Source organism: Ciconia boyciana, chromosome 2 (genome assembly GCF_034638445.1).
Source record: "Ciconia boyciana chromosome 2, ASM3463844v1, whole genome shotgun sequence".
In the NCBI taxonomy this organism is placed as follows: domain Eukaryota; kingdom Metazoa; phylum Chordata; class Aves; order Ciconiiformes; family Ciconiidae; genus Ciconia; species Ciconia boyciana.
The window spans coordinates 8,235,662-8,261,583 of NC_132935.1; the positions used below are offsets into that span (position 1 = coordinate 8,235,662).

Genomic DNA, 25,922 nt, shown 5'->3' on the forward strand with positions numbered 1-25,922 from the left:
GCAAATAATCTTAATTGGTAATATTTATATGAATGTAGACTGCTGGACTCTACTCAAGATTCCTAGAATGAGTTTATAAATAAATGAGTGATTCATAGAATAGAAGAGGGAACATGCTCATTTGAGCAACTGCATTGCCAGGGATAGACAGCAGTTTTTCATTTCTGGGCTTATATTAGAAATGAGGATCAGCCAGGATCAGGGAAATGCTTGGGGTTTTGGGGTTTTTTATTTGTTTGTTTAAATAGAAGTCTGTGTTCTGACAGGTATTTTAGAGTAATAAAGGAATTTGGTATTTTAGAGTAATAAAGGAAAATAAATACTATAAGAATTTGATGTATTCTGCATAGGGGACAAGAGTATTATATATGCATTACCCATTAGTTTTTTTGTGAGACCCTGCCTACTTGCTCATTTGATAGCTTCCTTTTTTAGTTTTATTTGCTTTGTGCTGGGCAATTCACATAAAATTTTTCCCAAAATTGTTTCTTTTCTCTTCACTGATATTCCCTGCCGTCCATTGTTTTGTTTATGTATTTCTGCGCTCTCTGGGAGATGGATTTTCTGTTTGTGTTTGTGTAGCAACTTGTGCAGTACATACATGATGATCCAATTGTGGCCTCTATGTTCTATTACACCGCTATCATCACATGTTTTATTTTAACATAAAATAATAGTTGTCTTATGGAGATTTTACGACGATAAATAAATTGTTTGGAGAGCACATGTCAATGCCATGATGGAAAAAAGTTGTAGAGCTGTATAATATATGTGTGCATTATTTTGTTGCAAACATCAGTTTTGGTATTTAAAGTAGATAAGGTGTGTAATTCGTTGACTTTCTCTAATGTTACCCATTACTTTAAAGAATCATCTAGAAATTAATTTTCCTGAGCTTTCATATTAAGTCACTGACATGGAGTTGTATATTACCAGTTTAATTCTATGCTTCCATTATTTTTTCTTTAATTAAAGTCATAGTGACAAAAGTTACATCTTTAATTTATCTGGTGTATTGTTATAATAGATTCAATATCAAAGGAATGCGGAAAAGTGTCCTCTCTTTCACGACAGCAGTTGTTTCCTAATACTACAGATTGGTGTGAAATGAATATTTAATGTCATTTTCTGTATATCATTTATCATTATCATTTCTGATAATATCTTTGTCCTAATCTGAATGAAGGTATTTTGCTTTTGTGAACTGTTGAGTGCTAAGCCCCTTGATAGGGAAACTATTTCTGTTTTGTATAGACATGGAGTATTGAGCATCTGCTACAATGGTGAAGACTTAAAATACATTGAGAGCAAAAAGGGAAATTTTAGAGGGATAATAAGTGTCAGTGAAAGACTCTAGCAACTGAGTGTAGTTATATTTTGTTTTATCAAAATAAAAATTTTATTTCTGTTCATGTGGTAGAATACCATATGGTAGGTTTCCATTACTGTAAAACTGAGTGCTTTTTCTAATCACCTGATTCATAAAAGACTATGTGCAATGAGAACTTGGCTTATAACCATCTTATGAGAGTATATTTGAAGCATTTGAACATGATGGGTAAGAGTCATCATTTGCCATGATAATGTGGAGACAGCCATCTGGTGGCTTAGTTCCTAAAGTGGCATAACGCCCTTCCCTAGCCATTAGATTTGTTAGAGTGAGTTCTGGTCACCTAATGCAACAATTTATCACATGCAGATTATTTCTGTTCTGCTTTAGTCAATAGGGGGGGGGAAAAGAGAGATACTTATTTGCATAATTACAAGCAACTGAGATCTGACATTTGACCAAATGACTTTCATAAGAAAAAGAAGTAAAAGCTGTTTAATCTAGTGTAGAAAATTGGACACTTATGATTTCGTCATGCTTAGTTTTTTTACCTGTAATGCTGCATACTCAGGCAGTAAGCATTGTGGTAAATTCATGCTATGCATCATTTTGAAGATAGTCAGAAAACTTAGGTTTACATTTTTGTATGTTAACAGAAACAGTGGAAACTCTCAAAAGCAAAGATAGTTGGGTGAAGATCACATTACATTGTTAACTCTTCCTGGTTTGCTTTGATAATGTGCCAAAAAACTTAATAATGTTTGTTTGAAACTTGAGAAAACTAGAACGGCTGTCTTAGAGAAGATAATTTTTAAAAAAATTATTAAAGTATGCCACTACTGTGTATGCTAAATATTAAGACCTCAGTGTTGTTTATAAGCACTTTAAAAAAATTCCAGCACTTACTGAAAGAGTACAGTGCACTATGGTTTTGCATTGTGTCCTGAAGGCTAGCACGCCAGGGCTTTGCAAGACAACAGGGACCCGGTATTTAAAGCTGAAGCTTGTCAGAGACCCATCTTGTAGATTTTTGGACTCTATGTACAATTTACATTTGAAGCCGCAATGATATGTAATGGAGTAGGCATTAAAACTAGTTTCTAAGGAACTCTATTATTTGAAGTACAAGAGTAATTACAGGGCAAAAACATTAGTTCAGAATTATTTAAAACATGTGCTAGGCTTTGTTTTTGGTGGGCCTAAAGCAGAACATAAGTCATAGACACCCTCAGACTTGAAAAAAATTTCACTTGGAAACTATGACTAGTCTTCCTTGGTGCTGCTAAACTTGAATTTCAACCAGAATCATGACTGTGGGAATGATTCTGCACAGGCTGAAGCATCCCCTACATTTGCAGTATTTGTTGTGGCCAGGGGAGAAAATGGGATGAGGTTGGTCAAACTTAGTATGTTGTCATTCTTTGAAAAAACTTTCCCCTCTTTAATGTGCATGCCACTTCTAGAATGACTTTTGTTAGCAAAGCAAGCACAAGTTCTCACCCAGCAGATAAGTTATTATTTACTTTGCAATTTATGTTCTCTCTGTTACAGTTTGGCTATCTCCCTTAACATTTAGCTTCTCAGAGATGAAACCAATACTTCTTACATGGACCTAATTGCAGAAATGATGCTGTATCTGAGACTAATGCAAATAGTCATCTGTTCCTGCTCTTTCTTTCTAATTGGTCTGTGGTAGGAGTTCCCCAGGGAGAGAGGTGTAGAGGGGCGGAAAGATGGGAACAGCATTCCTGCAACTTCACATCCACCGAAGGGGGGCATGCAGACGGGGAAGCAGGATGGCTATACCTTCCCAGATATATGAGTTGTTCCAGACTCCTTCCATTACCATTATCCAAAATTGCCCTCTAAGCATTGTGAGAGTTCAACTACTTTTTTTTTTTTCCCCTTTTTTTCATGTTGGATACGTGGCTAAAGGAATCCCTTTTAAATTACAGTTATGTGGCTTGATTGAGGTGGGGTCAAATTAAATGGGTCCTTACTGCCTTGAAAAAGAATTGATATGAAAATAACTCAAGGATTTATTTGTGTTTCCTTATAGGTGGCATTAAGTGTCCTGTTTGCAGCTTTGTGTATGGTACAAAATGGGAGTTCAACAGACATCTTAAAAACAAGCATGGAATGAAGCTAGTGGAACATGATGGGGAGACCAAGTGGGAGGTAAAGCAAAGTTGCCATGGCTTTGGCCCTAAGATTTTAAAAAAATCTAGGGAGAAAAGTAAGGATAAGAATAAGAAGTATTCAAAAATGTGTTCTTGACTTTATGTAATATCAGGAGGTCGTGTGATCTAATCTCCATTTTGAGTGCGTACCTTGCTATGACTGTTAAGCTTGACTGCTTTAATATCTGGTAGGATTAACAACATTGTAAGTGCTTATTTCTGTGTTTTAGGGCTCTAGTCCTCTATTTGCAGCAGAAAGGGTGAAAGTTTTAGCAAAAAAAGTGAAACTGAAAAATTTACTGCATTTTGTTACATGTTAAGTATTCACTGGTGTTAACTGCAAGATGCGCAAGGCTGCAAGCTTGTATTGATTTAATAAAGGAAGCTTATATCTTGGTCCAGAAAAGGTTAGAATCTAGAAAACTAAATTTGTAAATTGATCAGCTAAAAAAAAAGGTACAGAGTAAGTCTTCTGTCATTTGTTCTGTGTTTCCAGCTTCAGTCCAAAGTGTATGGGAAATCACAGTATCACTAAGATCAGACCTTAAAAATTTTTAAGTTAGACCTGAGAAGCTGGGTTCGAAAAAACCAAACCAACAACCTGAATTTTCTCGGTTTGGGGTGGGGTAGGGCAGCTACCTTGAGAGGGCTTACCCTTTCAAGCTTTCGTCTGCTGTCATATGTGTAGCTATTTGTTTTAAAATCAAAACTGTTACTCTTACAGAGCAGAGCTGACTGTAGATGTAGAAGCTATGGGAAAACCACAGAACTATCTAGACACTTCTATTCAAAAAAATTACAGTTGGCAAGCTGAGTCTTTTCCACTGCCTGAGTAGGCTATTGTTGCTGTCCAATGAGAGGAAAAGCCAGAAGTTAACTGCAGTTGGCTGACCTCCACAGTTTAAGACCTGTTCTGCTAAATTTCAGGCAGTCTAGCCCCCCCTTATAAATCTAATGCCTGATTTGGAAGAGCCGTCCTGCAGTTCTTGTTTAACAGTATTTGAGTATCCACGGATAGAATGTTAAGTCCTTGAAAAATATCGGAGTAGGTTCTGTATGGACAGTTATTCAAAGAAGGCAGGGCAAGCATTTTTAAATGTAGTCCTTCAAAGTCTTGTATCCACATGCATTTCATAAACGATTCTCTGTACACTCTCGCAGTAGATGCCCAAACCTGAAAAAAATAAGACGACATCCAGGATGCGAGCATGTCTCTGTTGCTGAAATGGCTATAAGTTTCAGTCTATAAAGTCCCATCTATAAAGTCCCATACTATAAAGTCCCATCAGAGCAGGAATACATATTGACAGCTTGTCTTGAGAAAAACATAGTTATGGAAAGGATAATTTTTCTAAAACAAAATGCCTTTTTCAAACTTCAGAGGCATTTTACCAGGTGTGCAGGGACATGCATTATAAACTAATTTTGTCCAAAAAGTCTTTACTAGACCCTGATGCAATAGCAGTCTGTTGTTATAAAATAACTACAACAAAAATGAAGTCAAGATAATTTAGCATGCTTGAAACAACTTTTGAAGTAGAATCTAGAAGAAAACTATGGGGTGATATCCCGACTCCCATGTAATATTCTTCTTGAATTCTGTTTCACCTGGTATTTCTGTAACTCTTGTTACAATATTTGTTGTCCAAAACTCATTCCTTTAAATTCAGAACTTTCATTGTTCTCTAAATTGCTAAAATGAGAGTGAGATTATTCATGTCTTGGCTGGGTTTTCTTTTCAAGTTAACTGCTGAGGTTTCTGAAGAAGCATCCACTCAGTATGTCCATATCACAGAGGCTGGAGAAGATGTTCAAGGCACTCAAGCTGCAGTAGCTGCATTACAGAACCTTAGATATACTCCTGAGAATGGTAAGTTACCTTTTTTAGATTGGAACACAAAATATATCTTTTTTCGTAAATATCTAATTCTTTTGAGTATACTGGGCAATATATGATCTCCTGTGAAACTATTAAAAATTATTAAATTTGTCATCCAGAACTTACTTCTGGGGGTTATATATTTCTTTGAGGATAAATAATGAGAAATCACCATTCTTTATGAATTTCTATATCCTTAAGTCATTAATACTTATCACACTCTGTTTTCCACTTTATTACTAGGAGTGTGGAATTTCCTGCCTGTATTATTAAATATATTGTGAAATCAGCTATCCTGGCAGAGTAGATGGTGTGTATCTAATGGCAATTCTCTAGCTATTATTTTTCTCCCTGCTTAAGTCAGCCAGACTGCAGAAGTGACACGGTGGAATAGCTCATTTACCATGTTCCCAAGACAGTACTAACAAACTTAATTCTGATGGTACACAAAACTAAGTAAGCTATTCTGTATGAGATTGAGGACGAACAAGAGTGCGATTAGATAATGATTGCTAAGTGGGAAATAACGAAAACTGGAAGAAAAGAAAAAATGTCCAGGTTTCTGAGAGTGTTAAAACATCAGAGACTAGAGTAGGTGTTCATGCGTTTTGTTTTTATATATATAAATAAATGCATTGGTTATCAGAAGATAGCATTTTACAATTGTTTACCATTGTGGTCTTTATAGTTCATAATACAGATACATTTCAAAAACTCCCTCTTTTAATGGAATTTCCAAGCATGTGGCAATTAAATTACATTACTGACAATTTCTGCATATTATTTTATTTTAATGACTGGGAATTCTGAATGAGTAAAAACCTCCTGAGAACTTTTCTTAAGCTTTTATATATTTAAATTAAAATAAACATGATCATGGGATATGCTGTACATAACAGTTTTGATTTTAAGCATGAGACTGTAGTTTTCAGAGTAGAATGGTTTGCTTTTTAGTGCATCCAACTACAGATGCTCTTCTAGCATATTCCCTCTAGGTATGAAAAACAGTAGTATCTTGTCTAAAGGCAGTTATATAGAAAAAAAATTAAAGCAAGCAAACATTTTTCAGTACTCAGATAAACTTGTTTCTTACGTAGATAACGAAATATAACTACTTTCTGTTTGAAGTGAAATTATCTGACCTAGATCCCCATCACAGTATCAGCCTCAATTTGAAAGGGTTTGGGGTTAAGAGATGAGCTTTATTCTATTTACTGTCTCTTTCCTAGTTTCTGCAGTGATTACAGGAAATATAAGGCAGCTTTAACATGACCCTGACAGTTTCTTTCTTTTTCTGATATACCTGTTATTGGATATGTGGGAATGGTGAGCCACAGAAGGGGAATTCATATTCCACATTTTCAAGCATCCAAATCTTTCCTTTTCACACTTTGGGAGAAGTGAGAGTACAACTATGTATGGGGTTTTTCTTGTAAAGTTGCCTTTCCTTTGGCAGGGCTACACACATCAAGAGGATTTGAAAAAAAAAAAGGGGGGGGGCAAACATGTTCTGATCCCATGCTTATAAAATCATAAGCATGAGCTCTCTCAAGCAATTAACTTTTCCCTTGAGCATGTTAGTGATAACAGTACTTCTTTTAGGTTGAGGCGTATTGCAGATGGCCAGACAGATGGTAAACACAGGTTTGTAATATACCAAATAGCTGCTGTGGTTATAGGTATAGAGTTCAGGTTCTGTTTAAGCTGAATGTCTGGCAAATACACATTTGGATTTGTGAAGTCTTGCAGCTTCCTAATTTACAGTTACTGCTGTGAGTCGTACTTATTGTTTGTTTATTCAGTGTATTCTTTTAGATCTCTTTCAAATAGGCATAAAAATGATCAGTGTGGCTTCACTTGCTGATTCATGCATTCCTCGGGCAAATTTGTTTTGTGAATACTTTCCTGCCATAGATCTATTATTAAAGTGTCATGTTATTGAGCTATTTGAAATTTATAAACAGCGCTGTGAGTCAGGATTAAGGCAGGAGGGGAAAGAGTGCCTGTAGCACTTAGATTCACATACCCTTAGAGCTGTTTCACTGTAATGATCTTATGGTTACTGTCTTTCTGATAAGGTGAAAGACTTGATCCAACAGCTGTAAACATCCTGCAGCAAATCATTGAGTTGGGTTCGGAAACCCATGATGCCACTGCAGTTGCTTCTGTAGTTACCATGGCACCTGGCACGGTGACAGTGGTAAAGCAGGTAAGAGCTCTTTTCTTCTCTAAACCAGCTATATTTAATTTTCATATATTTATTGTGAAATTAGTATTATTTTGCAAGGGCTAAATTTTGGATGACTGTGCAAGACACGTATAGAATTTTTCCTAAACTAATTTGTTACTACATGTGTGTGTGTGTGTGTTTATATACCCACACACATATGTGTTTATACATACATATTCATATATGTTTATACATATAAAAATGAATACATTTTTGCATGTATATAAAATGTGAGTGAACAAATACACATATATATGTACGTGTGTGTGTGAAAATACTGGGTTTTTTTTCTAGCAGGTGTGTTCAGGCTTTTTAAAATAACATACCTGCATTGTGCATGGGCACTTAGTTCCATTGTCAGCTAAAAGAATCAGGAGGTCCTTGGCACAGCATTCATCCAGATACAGAAGAGCATGAAAGGGTGTTGCTTGTGCAGAAGTGTGTGTGCTCTGCAACCGTAGTGCTGTAGGACCATACCCAAAGATGAACCATTGTCGTTAGTCATTGCAGTGCTGTCCTGTGGCTGAAGTTTGACAGACTTGTGGGGTCCTAAAGTCATGTACCCTGGGGATGAATGAGACTTCTCCTCAGTCTGAGTTCACACTGCCTTTCTAATGAGGGTTGCAACACAAGTGATCTGCAAGCGTGTAACAGCTCCGAGAAGAAAATTGCAGGTGCTCCTTACAGCAGTTGCTTATGTGAGAAAAAAGTTAGTGTAGCCTCCCACATTTGGGATAAATAAAGAAAAATTCAATTGAGTTGTAGTTGGTTGAAAAGATCTGTAGTTAATTTTGTTGTTACCAGGGAAATTGCACAAGACCAGAACATAAATATTAAAAAAAATGTGTATAAGATCGATTGTTAATTTCAGATGTCGTGGTTTAACCCCAGCTGGCAACTAAGCACCGTATAGCCGCTCGGTCACTCTCTGCTGGTGGGATGGGGGAGAGAATCAGAAGAGTAAAAGTGAGAAAACTCATGGTTGAGATAAAGACAGCTTAGTAGGGAAAGCAAAAGCCGCGCATGCAAGCAAAGCAAAACAAGGAATTCATTCACTACTTCCCATGGGCAGGCAGGTGTTCAGCCACCTCCAGGAAAGCAGGGCTCCATCACGCGTAATGGTTACTTGGGAAGACAAACGCCATCACTCCGAACGTCCCCCCTTCCTTCTTCCCCCAGTTTTATATACTGAGCATGACGTCATGTGGTATGGAACATCCCTTTGGCCAGCTGGGGTCAGCTGTCCCGGCTGTGTCCCCTCCAACTTCTTGTGCACTTGGCAGAGCATGGGAAGCTGAAAAGTCCTTGATTTAGTATAAGCACTACTTAGCAACAGCTAAAACATCTTTGTATTAGCAACACTGTTTTCAGCACAAATCCAAAACCTAGCCCCATATTAGCTACTATAAAGAAAATTAACCCTATCCCAGCCAAAACCAGCACATCAGGCTTTTGCACGAATTCTCTTTCCAGAAAAATGGTGGATTCAACTGATAATTAAGTGACATAATTTGTGGTAGGCAATATAATTCCTCTTAAAATGAGACAAACCTTACAAGAAACTGGTAGAAGCAAATTTAATGTATGTATATTTTTCTTGAAGTTTGGTATTGCCCAGTTTTTGCTAAAAATATTTGCAATATACACTATTACTAAAGCACTTCAGAGATTAAGAATGGTAAGATATACAAAATCAGTAAGTAAAAGGAAATAATTTTCAATTTGAGGTGTCTATTGAGTATAAACATCAAGACTTTTGCTCACTATTTCTTCCTCACAGGTGCCTGCTGACTTAGTTGCTGACATTTTATGTTTCTCCTCACAGTGTTCTCCAAGCTCCACTTGTTCTTCCTGTCTCATCATACCTCCCTGCTTATCCCTTTTCTCATTCTGTTCATTGATTCACTGGGGTCTCTGCATTCAATGTGGTTGATAGGTGAGGGAAGGACAGTACATGAGAAGTCTTAAATTCCTGAAGACTTTAAGTAACTCCTTTTATTTAAAGGAACTGAAACTCTGATTATTCTGAGTGCTAGGCCTAACTTTTGAGTTCAGTATTTTTTGGTAGCGCTGTGAATGTTGAATTCATGAGAGCTCCATAGAAGTGGGAAGTCTGTAGTCTGTGAAGGCGCTATTTGGATAATTCCTAAACTTGCTGCCCAAATGTCAGGAGGACAAGGCAGAATTTCAAGACAAAGCATTTTGAGATGTTCCTTTGCAGTACTTAACAGGTATTTTGATTAGAAACCACATAAGAGTTTTTTGGGTTTTTTGAAGAATAACAGATCCAGATTTGGAAACTAATTTCAGTCATTAAAGAGAAGAGACATTTTAGTCCTATTATGTGCAAGTTTCAAACAACTTTAAAGTCACTGCCAACATGCACGCCATGCTATACGTATGACCTATTTAAGGGTTGAATGCAGTATTAGCCATTGGTATTTGTCTGTTCTGTCTGTCAATATTATTGAAACCTGTTCTTCCCTTAAAAATGCATCTTTTGAGGCCCTTCTACTAAAAGTGTAGGAGAAAGCGACTGTTGAAGCAGCAGCTGCCAAGGAGAAACTACGTTTTGATATTTGAATGTTATACTTAAAAAATACATAATTAAAAAAAATCAGTGATTCTTCCTCCTCCAAGTATTAAATCTGATCAATGTCTGATTCATCTTAAAACGTATCGTCTTCCTTGTTAGACCGTCTGAATTTGCTGATAGCTTTTTGTAAGTAAATGTTTATATTCCATATTCATTTTCTCCCTCACTTTAATCCATATTTCTAGCCTTTTGAGTTTACAAGCTGCTAAGTATTGATCACTTCGTTTTCCCTTGCCTTGTATACATCAATGACTCTCACTGGTCTGATGTCAAACTGTTACAAGCTCCACTCCTATATGAAATCAAATATTGAATTCTCAGAGCACAGAATCTCTTTGCTGCTTTTCTTTTTTGTTTTCTCCTCCCCTGCCCCCCGCCTTAGAGTCTTGTTAATATAAAACATCTTTTTTCCCTTAACTTGAAGTTGCACAGAAGCAAAATCAGTGAAGAATTTAAGTACAACTCAAGCTGAGTGATCTTGTGCTAGCTCTGTTTATGCTGGATTTTACTAATGCCTTACTTTGTTGCTCAAAGCACCGTTCCTCTATCAACGTGTTTCTTGTGTGTACTGGAATACCTGCTGGAATACCTGCTTGTTCCTTTCTCTGGTAGCCTCAGTGACTTTCCACTTTGTGTGTGCAGAAGTGTGCAGATCTTTGATTTCCCAGGGGAGGATCAGGTGGCACTATGCCTGCTGACAGCTGGCTGACTGCTTAGTTACCTTTAGTGGGCTTTATGGAAGTAGAGCAAGGACCAAGGGAGGTCTGTACATGATGATGATTTTAATTTTAAATTTTAAATTATCTTTTAATTTTTTCTCTTTTTAATTTTTTCTCCTTTCATTTTTCTCTTTTAATTTTTTCTCTTTTAATTTTCTATATAAATCAGTGTTTTATGAAAGTCTGTTTGATCTGTTCTACAGCTTTAGTTAGTTTCCAATTCTTGTCTTCCCACCAGAAGATTGCTTCAGAATTAAAGCCACGCCCATTTTCAATTTGAGGGAAAGAAGTCTTTAAATGTTAATAACGTGACTGTAATCCTCTCCTATTCAGAACTGTCAGCTTTTCTTTTTTCTTCAATACTGAGTTGCTTTCTGTGGGATATCACTCATTCGTACCTACGACTTTGTCAGGTTTTAATTATGCTGAGTTCCTAATTGTTAACCTTGAAGTGATCTTAAGACATGTTCATATTTCACTTTCCTATTGGAAAATTTATTCCACACTTTATTCTGTGACCTTCAGCTTCTCTTGTGGATTGTGAGACAAAAAATTCATTCAGGGTGTCAGCAATATATCAGCATCATCTGTCACTGAATTTCCACTCTTGTTCTTTAATGGCCTCACCGAGTCCTTGCTTAGCAGCTTGGTTCCATTTTTTTCCTTAACAACATTTATTGTGGTTGTTCTGATTTCTGTGCTGTTATGTTGGTTTTTTTCTTTTTCTCTAAGGACATACATTATCCAGTTTTTTCTTCAGTTCTTACCTTCATATCTCATTTTTAGCTAGCCCTTGCAAGTTGTCTTCATATTTCTGTATTTGCACCAAGAAATTTCTTCTAAATCCTCAATTATTAGAACGTTTTAAAAGTATTTTTTGCTGTAAATGTTACACTGTATTGTTTCTATCTTTGCCTTCCATTTTCTTCCTGGAACTTTTCTCCCACAGCTGTCTTCTTCCTTACTTTTCACCCATAAGGTGCCGTTTACACTTGATCCTTAAAATAAGGTGTGAATCCAGATGTATCTATCAGTAATGCTGCCATCTTCATGCTTTAGCATTTCCCCTAACCTGTGTGCTCAGATACCTTCGGTGTGCAGTACTTGTAGTGTTTCAGGTTAATGCAAGACTTTTGCCTGCAGAAACAAACTCTGTCTTTATCCTTAACTCCTTTCAGCATATTGCAAGATGTCCAGTGTATTAGCTAGATCTGACTGGTATTTTTAAAATTGTTTTCTGCTAAGTCACAAGACAGAAAGGATAGCATGTTTGAGGTGTTCTTCTATTAAATTATTGTTCTGGGTTGCATGTAGTCTTATTGCAAGTATCGTAAATCATGAGTACACATTATAATGGAGGTGAAATCAAGATTAGATTGTCTGTTCAAAGCCCCCAGCTCCTGAATTGGGTGTTGAGAAGAAAAAAAAATTAGTTCTGACTTTGGAAACTTTATATTTTTTGTTCATAGGAATGATTTTATAAAAGAAAACACTTTGACAAAATAACAATAACCAGTGCCAGCCTGAATTGGGATTCAGGTTATGATTTTAAACCCAAAAATGCAAAGTTAGCCCTATTTAGCTTGGATTATGATTGGAAAATAGGAATCATTGTTGGCTCTGTTAGCGTCATGTGTACGAGGCCTTTCAAAGGTGGTGTCTAGAGCCCGAGATGACTGTAGCTCATTCTTGCCTGGGAGTCAGTATACTAACCTGTTATCAAAGTTAAACTTTTTCTGGTGTCTAATTTGGGAGAAATCTTGTTGCGTGACAGCTATGAAAACATACAGCTGCTAAGGAACATAATACACACCAAATGCCTGAGAGAAAAAGTTAATAATGGTGAAATTTTACCAGTATGATCTGAGATTGGCAAAAATCCACCCTGAAGCTTTGTTCACAGCATACAGGAGAAGTGTATCCTTGTCAATTTGAGTTCTTTTCAGTTACTGGTGTTCCAGTCTGGATCTCCTTCTGACAGAGCTAATGAAGGTATTTCTTTATGGCATGATATTGGAGTTGTTCTGCACGGCTTAAAGACCAAAAAAAGTAGCAAGGTGGGGAAAAGGAGAGAACAAAGAGTGCTAAGTTTGAAGAATATCTAGGAAAGAGGCTAATAAATGCTTATAAAAGGCAGGAAATACTGTTCATAGTGGATGGTAAACACAGACAAGAAATTGGGGAGAAAGCAGTTTTGTGGGAAAGAGCACATAGCAAGGTGGAAGGACTGGAAATGTAAAACAAGTCACTTTACTTTCTGCGCGTTTGACTTTCTGTGTCCTATTACAGATATACTTTTGCCCCCGTGCCTTAGGGCAGAGATTGATTCCTTTGGTTTTTTGCTTATTTTGCTAGCAGAGGCTGTTCAGTCCATTATTTATATAGGTGGACTATTTTCCTAGCTCACGTGCTGAATATAAAGGCAGGATTGGAGGATGAGCAGTCATGCCAGTATCACAGCCGCCCTTAATTTACAGTGTCTGCAGGTCTGTGTTCAAAGACTTGTTTTTCACACAATATATCTGTATGTAGACTAGAACACAGAGAGAGAGAGAGAGAGTTTAACTAAAAACTACCTTGATGTATAGTTATTTCAGTTAGCATGTACATCAAATAAGTATATTAATTGATCCTGAATAAGAAGTTTGTTCCAAATTAAACATTTGTTTGATTTAAATACTGAGTTTCTTGTGAAGAAACATTTCCATCAGAAATGAGCACTCCTGTTATCTTAGTTTTTGCAGAGGGGACTCCTTCAGTATGTAGTGGCTGTAAATTATTGTCCAATGAGACAAGACTCAAAGTACATTTTCTTGGTTTCACAATACGAACATCCTTGAAAGCTTATTTCCTGAATCCCTCACTGCATTGACCAGAACATAAGAAGAGTTGCCCCTTCTTGGTCTGTGTCCATCAACTCTAGTTTTTGTTATAGTTGTTACTCCTCCATTTCCAGTGCTTGTTAGCAGGAATGTGTAATGGTAGCAAGATACTTTCTGTTTTAATTAATTTATTTTTCATAAATGCAGTGTATTACTTGTACCAAATCTCTTTGAAGCAAAAGATAGAAACTATGTACGGTTCTTTGTCCAAATTTGAATTTTTCTTTTTGCCTCAAATTACTGAACTAGAGCAGTAGATTTCTGGATTGCTAGTCTCAACCAAAGTTCTAAATCAGTATACTATAGTAACCAGTTAAATTTGGTTGCATGTTACCTGATTTTCGGATCTTTTTAATTTAGATACTGATAGACAAATGTGCTGCTAATTTGCCATGTTTAGGCCTGTAATATGTTTTGTGCGTCATACTGGACCAGAGATTATTGTCCTGATGTGAGAAACTCATCAGCAGATGATTGCGTAAAGCTTTAAATCTTTTCCTCAATTTTATTTTTCCTGTCTGAACAAGCCACTGAGATCCCTCTTCATTCAGAGCAAATCCTGACTGCCTCATATACAGAGAACTGCTAAAGAGCAGAGCAGTAGTCTTTGTTCTAACAAAACAAAACCAACACCCCAAAAAAACAACTAACCTATGCCCATGGTCTTGTTCAATATGTCAACACCCTGTTCTTTTCCTTAATTTCTGATTCTTCTGAACATTATATCTGGGTGAGCACTGCAAACAGACATTTTCATGCACCTTACTTATAACAAATCCAGAGCTTCACATGCTAAGTAATACACAGACATTTGGCTTGCATTATCTTTGTTTGCAAAATTACATAGCCACTCTAGACAATCTTCTCCTGTCCCAAGTAAAGATTGCATCTATCCTCTAAAGTTTTCCTGTTGCTCTAGAGCCATCACTTCAAGCTCACTCTGAAGATGGCTAAGAAAACTGTATTAATCACTAATCATTATTATTAATCACTAAGATGATTATATCAGTCTTTCTGCACAACTATTCATCAGTAGTCTGCTTTCTTTTTCAACCCTATGGGATGTAAGTCTTTCCTGTTATTCAAGCCAGAAAGCTGATGTCCTCTTCAGGTAGGATTCTTGGGCCTTGCATGCAGGTGATGAGCTAAACGGTGCTGTCTTATTCTGCATGACAGCTTTCATATGGTCTCTTATTTCAACCACTTGGCTAAAATGGTTGTCCAAGCCGTCATTATTTTATGCTACAGTTAACTCTGATAGTCTTTTTTCTGACATTCACAGATTAAGTTTTGCCGCTTTTGTATTCTTTCAGAAAAATTCAAAGATTACTTTTCTCTGCCTCTCTTGACATCACCCTCTCTTATTCTGTTCACTTGATGTTCCTTTTTTGCCACATCAAACAAAACCTTGTTTTCATTTCCAAGGCTTTTTACTCCTTTCCGACTCCGTGTCCCATTTCTCATTAGCTGTAAAGATTTTGACTCCTACCTTTGCTCAGTCCATGAAGATTTAATTGCTCATTACTTTTTTCAAACAAGTTTCTTAATGCCTTCTTCCATATTGTACTTAGTTATGTGGATGTTTAATGAAGAACAATTTGTACCTCATTGCCTTCTCTCAATTACTCTTCAAAAATATGATGACAGTAATCTGTGGTTAAGCTATTGGTATATTGATACTAATGCCTGTCACACAAAACTACCACTCTCGCTTGTGTTGTGCTCCCCCACCTCCCTTCTTCTGGGTCTGCTTACTGTCTCTTGTTTTATATTGAAATTATAAGGCCTTTGGGGCATGAAGTACTTTTTGCATGTAGCATACCAGGTCCTGGTCCAAAGCACTACACTAATATTAACAATAAAGAGCAGTAATTGGCTGCTAAATTCTTTCTCTTTTTCTCCCATTCAGAAATAAGAGACAGAACTGATGGTCTTACTACCTCTGTAGATTGGAGTGTAGGGTTAACTCTATTCCTGAAAAGCATAGTAACCTGTTTTCAACCTAGACTTCTACATAATTTGCTCTGAAGAGTAAGTATATCAACTGTTTTAGTAACTAAGCAGATCTTTATCAAGCTTAAGAAAACACTGGATTTCCATGCATTTCACCCTTTATTTTAGTTCCTTTCATCCTTTTATTCTGTGATCTCTTCAGGCTCCAGTAAAATCCTGCCATGGTAACAGTCACTGTCTTCAAAGTGACAGCGGGTAGCAGTGCACACCAAAGATTACACATCAGCTTTAAGCTGATCACAGGACAGAATTTTATAGTGTAACACATCTTCAAAAATAAATATCTAATAATATTAGCATGGCTGTCATGTCAAAGGCTATTGCACGTTGTACTTCAGCAACACACCTTATATTTCAGTCTGGCTCTGATTTGTAGCTACGTGATGCTGGGTGCTGGTGTTCATCTAGAAAATTTGCCAATACATGGGGTTATATATAGGTTGATTGTCAAGTTTGTGGTTGCTTTAGGACATAGAGCAATTTGGTGCTTAATGTGACAGTACCATCAAAGGAAGGTTTCAACTGGGGCAGGTGGCCCTGTTTTCTCAGCCTCTATGCAGTTCTTGTCATCTGTGTAATATATAGATAAAATCTCATGTCAAGATTACTGTCCTGTTAGAGCTCTTGAAATGATGGCAGTGTTGCAGTACTTCCTCAGAAGGAAATCTGGTGATACAGCGTTTTGCCAGATGAGTGAAGTTGCCAGTCGTGGTCTCTCTGTGAGGATATATTCAACCAGACAATTGCTAAAACATGACCAGAATGAAGATTTGTTTGCCACCTTGCACTTTTTATTTTATGCAAAGCAAGTCTTTCATATTAAAATCTCTTATTATTCTGAAACTATTGTGCGCCAGATTGTTTTGTAGCTCATTATAGAGGTTCATATGATCAAATTACGGTGTTTTCTGTGTGTGTCTTTGTGTTTTTCACACAATATATCTATATGTAAACTAGAACTGAGGGGGGGAGAGAGAGAGTTCAAATTATTCAAATGGCACTGAACAAAATGGTAGAGACAGTCCTGTAGGCACCAATGTAAGCTGGCACATCACATATCCAGGTGCTCTCTGTGATCTAGAATGCTTATATTAATCTTTCCTTTTAATCCTTTCTGTAGATATTTTGTATATTTTCTTACTGTGGTGCCTTATGATATAAATGGGAGCATCTGTAACCTAGTGTAAGGTTTTGAAATCCTACAAGATCTCTGTGATTAACTTTTCTTCTTCATGGTAAACTGACGGGCAGCATTCAATCTGAAATCAAGGGAGAGATTCTGTAGAGGATTTTGGGTCAAGCCCAGCAAGACTGTTTTAAACACTATGGACCTGCAACTCCTGCTGACTTCAAAGAAAATTGAAGATATTCATTATTTCTCAGGGTGAGCTCTAGAATAAGAAAGCGGCTTTCACATCTTACTACAAATATTTTCTTTTACTCCTTTTCAGGGAAGGGAAGAACTATATTTTCCTTAATGGCTTGAATTAATTTCTCTCAAATTAAGAAAGACTTGCTTGTTTTGAGAGGAAGAGATTCCTCTAAGACATACCCATTTTTAATGTCACTTACATGTATTTGGATGGTCCTCGGATATTTAAATTAAGAACATTTATAATTTAGAAATGTCGAGCTTCTTGTGAAGACGTGGGGGTGAAAGTCCCATTGGCTTTTGTGAGAGACACGTTTAGCTAGTAACGAATATTTATGCAGGTACTGAATTGATTTAATATGCCAGCTGTGTGTGGCTTCAGCTTCTTGCTGTCATTCTTTAGCGAAGGATAAGCAGCCAGATGCTTTTCAGCTGGCTCTCAAACAGAAAAGAGGTCTTGGATGCTACTCTTCAAAAGATTTCAGATGCCAATAAAAAGAATTGAGTGTAGTGACTTTATTCATTCTGATGGCAGCTGTCCCACTGTTTCATCAATTTGAGGGATGTAAATTAACGTTTTGAGATTATTCCCCATGGAACAATCTAATAGGAACCAAGCAGAAGCATGTAAACATTGAACTGATTTGAAATGTAAATATCCAAAATAATGTGTTGATTTGTCAAACTAAAAGGATTACAGATAACTGTCCAAAAATGATACTGGAAGCTAGAAACACCAGAAATAAGGGCATTAGTCTTCTTTACCCTGCATGACAAGGGTAATAAAACCACATCGATAAAGTCAGGTAGGGAGGTTAAATTAACTTTGTTTATTGGCCATTTTCATTTCAACAGCATATAAAACTAAGTATTAGATTGCTTCTATTCAGTTGAACGAGATTCTGGTTTCATTTCATTTTCGTGTCAACTGTGCTTAATTTATTTTCCTTTCTTCGTTATTTATGTACACCCACAAAACTATATTTAAAATTATTTATGGGTTTTGATTTAGAGTGACTAAAGTGAGACGGTACGAGATCCTTCTCAGACTGTGTTGTGCATTCTTGCAGCTCTTAGCAAATGCAGTGTAATTTTTCTGGCCTGAGGCATGCTGTCAGATGATTATGTATAGTGCACTAACACAGGAAAAGTTAGTGTATATTACATAATTAAAGGGCTAAATTTTAGACACCCCATTTGTGTATTTGTTTGAGGATCTGTAGCATCAAGGGCTGTAATTGTGAGCTGATTCATAACAAGCTGTGAGATTTTAATTACCTAACATTTTTACTGCAGCTTCCTATCTAAATTCGCTAGTGATTAGACTTTTGTCTGCCTATTATGATCTTCATTAGTAGATCTTGTGTATGTCCTTTCCTCTCATACAGTAGCTGACACTGGAGCAGGTAGCCTCAGGAAAGAGGACAGGACAGTTATGAAGACGGAGTCCTGTGGATGAATTCACAAGATTCCTATTGCTTTCAGTAGGACTTAGGGTTTCTTTAATAATTTAAAAAAAAAAAAAAAAAAAAAGGGGGTGCGTGGGAACAAGAGAAGAAAGTTAACAGTGCTATGTTTCTTTTCATGATTTAGCCCCTTGGTTTTCTAAGAGAGCCTCAGGCTTCCATGAGTAAAAGGTACTTTGGTGATACCCATATTTTGTGACAACATAAATTAGTTTTTCTGAAAGTGGTTGCAAATTTTATTGTGTTAAGACAAGCATCCAGCGTCACCCACTTCTGTAGGATGTTGAGCTTGACCGTCAGCAGGAACTGTTTAAAGTAACTTTCAATTAAAATATTCAGATATGCTTGGTAAAAGAAGCAGAACATGGAAAGGACTTCAGCCCATTCCTGTAATTTTATCCCTATAATCTGAATCCTGTGCAACAAAGCCAGTGTCAGAATCAGTAGGTACGATTGTGCTCCTGCATTAAGGTCAGTGACAATGGCAAGATTCTCTTTACATGTTAAATCTTTCACCGGATAAAATCCACATATATTTCATCAGTATATTACAGGCATACTGACTCTGGGACCTCTGAATAATTTAACACCTGAACATACTTGTTATTGTTCAAGAAAAAGCTTTGTATAACCTGATGAATTGAGTGAAAGTTCAAAGTGATATGAAGTCCTAAGGGGTTTGTGCATCTCTGAAATCTTCTTCTTCTGACAGGTATTTTAAACAGGGAATAAAAAAGTTAAATGAAAAGTCAGCATACAACAAAGGGAATGGTTGCTTAGGGAAAAAAAATGAAATTAGAAAAGAGCATCAGGAAAGCAAACATATAGAACTACTTTTTCTCCTTGCTGGTCTCTAAGGAGTCAAACACATGCTTGGAAGCTTTGCTGTAGTTCGTCCCTTCTGTTCCCGCTCCCCTCTTAAGCAACAATACTGATGTTAATTATATTTTCTTGAGCTTGATTGTTCTAATACTATTGTTTCCAAAACAATGTATAAATGAGAATTGGAGAAGAACTTTTGAATCGGCTTCTAATTAAAAAAAAAATAGCCCCTTTCTAATTTACATAATTTACAGAATCACAGAATCGTATAGGTTGGAAAAGACCTTTAAGATCATCGAATCCAGCCGTAAACCTAACACTACCAAGACCACCACTACACCATGTCCCTAAGCACCTCATCCAAATGTCTTTTAAATACTTCCAGGGGTGGCGACTCAACCACTTCCCTGGGCAGCCTGTTCCAATGCTTGACAACCCTTTCAGTGAAGTAAAATTTCCTAATATCCAGTCTAAACCTGCCCTGGCACAACTTGAGGCCATTTCCTCTCATCCTATCCCTTGTTACCTGGGAGAAGAGACCGACCCCCACCTCTCTACAACCTCCTTTCAGGTAGTTGTAGAGAGCGATAAGGTCTCCCCTCAGCCTCCTTTTCTCCGGGCTAAACAACCCCAGTTCCCTCAGCCACACCTCAGAAGACTTCTGCTCTAGACCCTTCACCAGCTTCGTTGCCCTTCTCTGGACACGCTCCAGCACCTCAATGTCTCTCTTGTAGTGAGGGGCCCAAAACTGAACACAGTGTTCGAGGTGCGGCCTCACCAGTGCCGAGTACAGGGGCACGATCACTTCCCTAGTCCTGCTGGCCACACTATTTCTGATACAAGCCAGGATGCCCTTGGCTTTCTTGGCCACCTGGGCACACTGCTGGCTCCTATTCAGGCGGCTGTCAACCAACACCCCCAGGTCCTTTTCTGCCTGGCAGCTTTCCAGCCACTCTTCCCCAAGCCTGTAGCATTGCATGGGGTTGCTGTGGCCCAAGTGCAGGACCTTGCACTTGGCCTTGTTGAACCTCATACAATTGGCCCCAGCCCATCGATCCAGCCCGTCCAGGTCCCTCTGTAGAGCCTTCCTCCCCTCAAGCAGATCAACACTCCCGCATAACTTGGTGTTGTCTGCAAACTTACTGAGGGTGCACTCGATCCCTTCATCCAGATCATTGATAAAGATATTAAACAGGACTGGCCACAACACAGAGCCCTGGGGAACACCACTTGTGACTGGCTGCCAACTGGAGTAAACTCCATTCACCACCACTCTTTGGGCCCGGCCATCCAGCCAGTTCTTTACCCAGCGAAGAGTACACCTGTCCAAGCCATGAGCAGCCAGTTTCTCCAGGAGAATGCTGTGGGAAACCGTGTCAAAGGCTTTACTGAAGTCTAGGTAGACAACATCCACAGCCTTTCCCTCATCCAGTAGGCAGGTCACCTTGTCATAGAAGGAGATCAGGTTGGTCAAGCAGGACCTGCCTTTCCTGAACCCATGCTGGCTGGGCTTGATCCCTTGGTTATCGTCTACATGCCGTGTGATGGCACTCAGGATGATCTGCTGCATCAGCTTCCCCAGTACCGAGGTCAGGCTGACAGGCTTGTAGTTCCCCGGGTCCTCCTTCCGGCCCTTCTTGTAGATGGGCGTCACATTTGCTAATCTTCCACACATTGTGGAATCTACCATGTTTGACCTATTCGTTTCAAAATCACTTACGAGTTCAGTGCTGCCAACAGCACACCATATACTGCTCTGAGATACAAGGGTACAGTCAGATCCAATAAATTGATATCTATCAATCCTTTGTTCTCTTCTTATTACACTTCGTATGGTTATTGGAAATACCATGGACTTTTGCTTTCCATCATGAGATGCAAGTGAGCCAGCAATTCTGTCTTCTTTCCCTGTTGTTTGTGTAAGTGGATGATTTATAGATGCACTTGATGATATGAAAAAAGTATTTGTTGGAGAGAATGTGACCTCCTACAAATTCAATCAGCTACTTTTTTACAGTGAGAAATAAACATGATTTCTCTCTGGAAGCTTCCTTCATAAAACATTTGCTAAGCCTAAATGAAAGAGAAATAGGCCTTAACCAAAACAACCCATTTTCTGAAAAGAGAAGGAAGAGAGGATTTGATTAACTGCATGTTGCAGTTGCTGGTGGGTTGGCATTTATGATCCAGCAAATAAAACAGCTCTCTTCAATGAACACAGGGAGTGGTATTGTACTGAAAACATCTAACATATCTTTGCATATAAAAAAATTTGCTATTCCATTCTCTCCTCAAAAGTACATTATTTTATCACTAACACTTGAGAGAATGCATTTCCTCCACATGACTTACAGTTTTCTGATGTGTTGTTACTGGCCTGGAATACTATGCATAGGAATTTTGTATGGATCTGGTAAAGAATTAAGATTTGTTCTTGAATTCTAGTAAGTACTGTATTTTAATAATTCACAGAGAGCTGTTTGAACTCTTTGAAATTCGATACCAAATTGTGTTGGCTTTTTTCTTTTTGACAAGAAGCAAAATGTTCAGTAAAAATTCTGTTATCTTCAATTGTCACTATCCTTTCAATAATGTAAAAATTGCTGCCTCAAAAACAGTAGGTCTTAGGGATCTATTTCAGTAATGTGTACATTTCACAGTTTTCTAATTAAAGTCCATTAAGGTTTACAATGAAATTTTTACTTCTATGAACAATCATTTGGCTAGGAAAAAAAAAGAAAGAAAAAGAAAGAAACAGGTACAGTAGATGTTTTTTCATGTGGTTTTTGGTGGATTCTCATCTCAGTGCTACTAGGGGAATTGTTTGACTTCAGATTTATTCAAATAAGAGCAGTTTTGAATGAATGACTGCTGAGAGATTAAAGCTGTCCCCAAAGACCTATGTTCCTGGAACGTTGCAGCTCTCTGTGCATATGACTGAGATGCTGTGTTACTGCTTTCAGTATTCTCTCTAGCTATACACTTATTAATCAAAAGTGCTCACTACAAATTTTTGTGTAAAACTGACATTTTCTTTCAAAACTATCTGATTTCTAATTTCTGTGATGGATTTCCATTAATCATCACAATACCAGGTACTTATTGGAAAGGTGAAATTTCTGTAACCTCTTCAATTTCTCCTTAGGTAAAAGAAGAGGAGCAATCAGCCAATCACACTTTGATGATTCAAGAGACACTGCAGCAGGCTTCAGTGGAGCTGTCTGAACAGCATCACCTGGTAGTCTCATCAGATGAAGTGGAGGGCATTGAGACAGTGACTGTCTATACGCAGGGTGGAGAGGCTTCAGAATTCATAGTTTATGTTCAGGAAGCTATGCAGCCTGTAGAAGAACAAACTGTGGAACAATCGGTGCAGGAGCTCTAGAGAACAGTGTTCAAAGGAGATGGCTACTTAATTTGCCAAAGCCAAAAGTTTGGGGTTTTTTTCCTAGCCAAAAGCAAGCAAGCTGACAAATTTTCAGTTAATTTGTGAAGTGAGACCTTGTTACTAGATAGTGATCTGACTGGTTAGATTGTATCAGTAACTTAGATATATTACATACAAAACCTCCTCAGACTTTTTTTTTTTCCTAAAAAATGTTCATATTTTGCGGAAAAAGTATTCTTCCCTTTCTTAGAAGATCTCTCACTTGATTCCTGTAAATCCCCACAAATATTGTCTGTTCAAAACCGTGTTATCCCATGATAATAAAACATCTATAAAAGTAGCTAGAATGTCTAGAAAAGTCCATACATCCCATTTTATACATACTTAATATGTGCTCAACTTGACTGGAAGCAGAGTTGTTTTTTCTTTAAATTAGAAGGGCTTCTTATTTCTGAGTACATGCTTAGAATGTGTTTGCTTAGAGTTGTGGATCTAACCCAAACTAAGGCTCAAGACTTCAATTAGAAACATACCATGATGGACTGTAGTTTGTACTTGTGAGATGATCCTTTGAGTTTGGGAGGTATTTAAAGCCATATATGATAATTCTGGGTACCAGTAGGATGACTGTTATTTAGATAATTGAATAATGATAACTCTTTCCATGCCACTGGATAAATACCTGTCCAGTACCATATGATGAAACCAAATCTGTCAAATCAATGAAGTATTCTTTTGTTTTTAAGAAAAAAAATATATTCAGATGATTTGTAAATGCTATAAAAGATGTATGTTCATATGTTTTAAACAGACATGCTTGTAAATATGATTGTGTGAAAGAACTTGTACAAAAAACTCAAGTAAATATTGAAAAGATTCTAGATATTCTTAATTATGCATGTATATAGTTCCAGATTTTTCTTCATGAATCTTGAATTGTTTCTGATTTAATATTTTTAAATTTGAGCTATAAAAGTTATTAATTAATAAGAAAATTGTCATGTTTTCTGCTGATGCTCTAATTTCTTAAGTGTTGGCTTCCCTTTCACAGCTAAGTAAAAAATGCTATTTTGCATTGACTCTGACAAATTATTCCTCCAGTGAGTAGTCTCTAATCAAGAAAGTAGCATAATGAAGTCTAAGCGGACCTTTCTATGTGATTGAACTTATTTATGGGCATTCTGGGTAGAAAAGTGGAAAAAAGCTTTTGACTAAGTTGATGTAATGAGGTGGTTGTCTGCCCCTTCTAAGTCTGCTGGGTTCTATTAATGCTATACAAAATCAGAGTTGCAAAAATTTAGTGGTAGCGTCTCCCTTAACTGTGGTGATAGGGAATTTAAATTTCTTAATGGAAAAGAACTGAAAATTGTTTGACTTTGGTGGTAGCTATGTTTCCTCTGGTTTAATCTTGAAAGTGCACAAGAAGCCCCAGGGATGTTACATTTGCAGGATGGAGACCTTTTTGCCATTTGGTGTAACTGGGTGAAGCTGGTCACAAATGTCAGTGTTGATTTCTTCTATGTTCAGTAAACTTGACTAGAATGAGCCACGAAGTGTTTAATAACATTTGCAACATGATAGAAACTGATGCACCAAATGTATCACCTTGATTAATCTGCATAAGAAACTTTTTTTTTTTTTAATTAGTTGTTAAAATTTGGTGTTGATTTGCAAGAATAATGCTTTCTATTATCTAAAAGAGAAGAAACCAGTCTGAAAAAGTTTTCTTAGAATTTATTGAAATATTCATGGCCCACGTGCTGTTAAAACCACATTTGGAAGAGCATCGTGATCATATGTGGTAACAGCTATGTTCTTAACATAAAACCTTTCTGAATCAGTTCAACAATGTATTATTATCTGACTGTGGGGGGAAAACGGAAAAGTATTTTGCTATGCATCACTCAAGAATTCTTAAGTAAATTATTTCCAGATAGACTCAGTACTTATGTCTATGAGAGGTGTGTCTGTATTTAGAGGAAGGGTTTTGGTTTTGTTTTTGTGTTTATTTTAATTACAGTATATCATGGACATGCATCCCTACTGTAATTTAAGGCTTGATTTATAGTTGACGAGTTATATCACATTTTCCTACACTAAAGCATAAACATTTTTGTGAAATTTCTGTATCCTTTTTTTTTAATTTAAAAAAATACTTTTCAATTCAGGTCTTTTCTTAAGTTCCAGGTTTTTTTCCCAACTCTGCTTGGAAATGCAATGGTTGGAAACAGACGAGGTGTAAGTCAGGAAGGACTTTCTGCTGTGTTGAGTACTGCACATTGATTTCTTGCCTCCATAATTAATACATTTTCTTCTTTCTAGAATATGCAACATCTGTAATGCTATGAGGAGAGAAGTACTTTCTCATTAATGTAAGCCATTGTACTTTACAAAGTGAATGTCCAAAAACTTGGATTTTTTCAGAAGCGTAAAGAAAACAAAGAGAGCTTTGTTTATACCAGGCATTTGTTTTGAGAGGCCATGGCTGTTCCAGTTGTCTTTCGTCTGGATTTGGAATGGCCAAAAAGGTAAGAATTAAATCTTTTGCTTGGCAAGGTCTGCTTCTGTTACCACCTAAACAGCACAGGTTGTTTTTAGTGTAGATTCAGCTCCTTTATCCAATTAATCTTTTCTGAGAGTTAAGTGACCTTTTCAGTTCAGGGGAGACAAGCAGTTATAGTTTTCAGTTAGTCAAGTAGCTCCTGTTTCTGAAGATTATACATTCTTCCCACAGACTAGTAATTTTCATTAGCATTTACTACACTATGTGATCTTCTGTTTTTTCCTCTTTCTTTGACATCTGAGTAGTATCTTGGCTTTAGGCTAACACTTGGCAAATATTACTCTAAAAGCTTATGCATACATAAATCGAGTAACTGATGGGCTAACTGATCTGCACAGCTAAGAACACATCAAATGTTTCTGGGAATGTGTTGAGCACAGAGGAGAGAGAGGTCTTGGAATCGTGCAAAGGTTTAAAATGGAAAATGGAAGCTGCAAATAATTTTAGTGGCAGCAGAGTCTTATTTAATGGAAGGTAAGATT

The 25,922-nt window shown here is 37.2% G+C and overlaps 1 protein-coding gene across 4 annotated transcripts in view; it reads left to right on the top strand.

The window, feature by feature from the left end:
* The window catches only part of ZFAT (zinc finger and AT-hook domain containing), a 151,119-nt gene extending 127,087 nt beyond the window's left edge, over positions 1-24,032 (top strand). For all 4 annotated transcript variants that reach the window (XM_072851843.1, XM_072851841.1, XM_072851842.1 and 1 more), the window contains 4 exons: positions 3,390-3,508; positions 5,254-5,380; positions 7,468-7,598; positions 22,635-24,032. In XM_072851843.1, coding sequence (XP_072707944.1) covers positions 3,390-3,508; positions 5,254-5,380; positions 7,468-7,598; positions 22,635-22,874 — 617 coding nt within the window. In that variant the 3' untranslated portion in view covers positions 22,875-24,032. The remainder of the gene's footprint in view (positions 1-3,389; positions 3,509-5,253; positions 5,381-7,467; positions 7,599-22,634) is intronic.
* Positions 24,033-25,922: the final 1,890 nt, after the last annotated feature.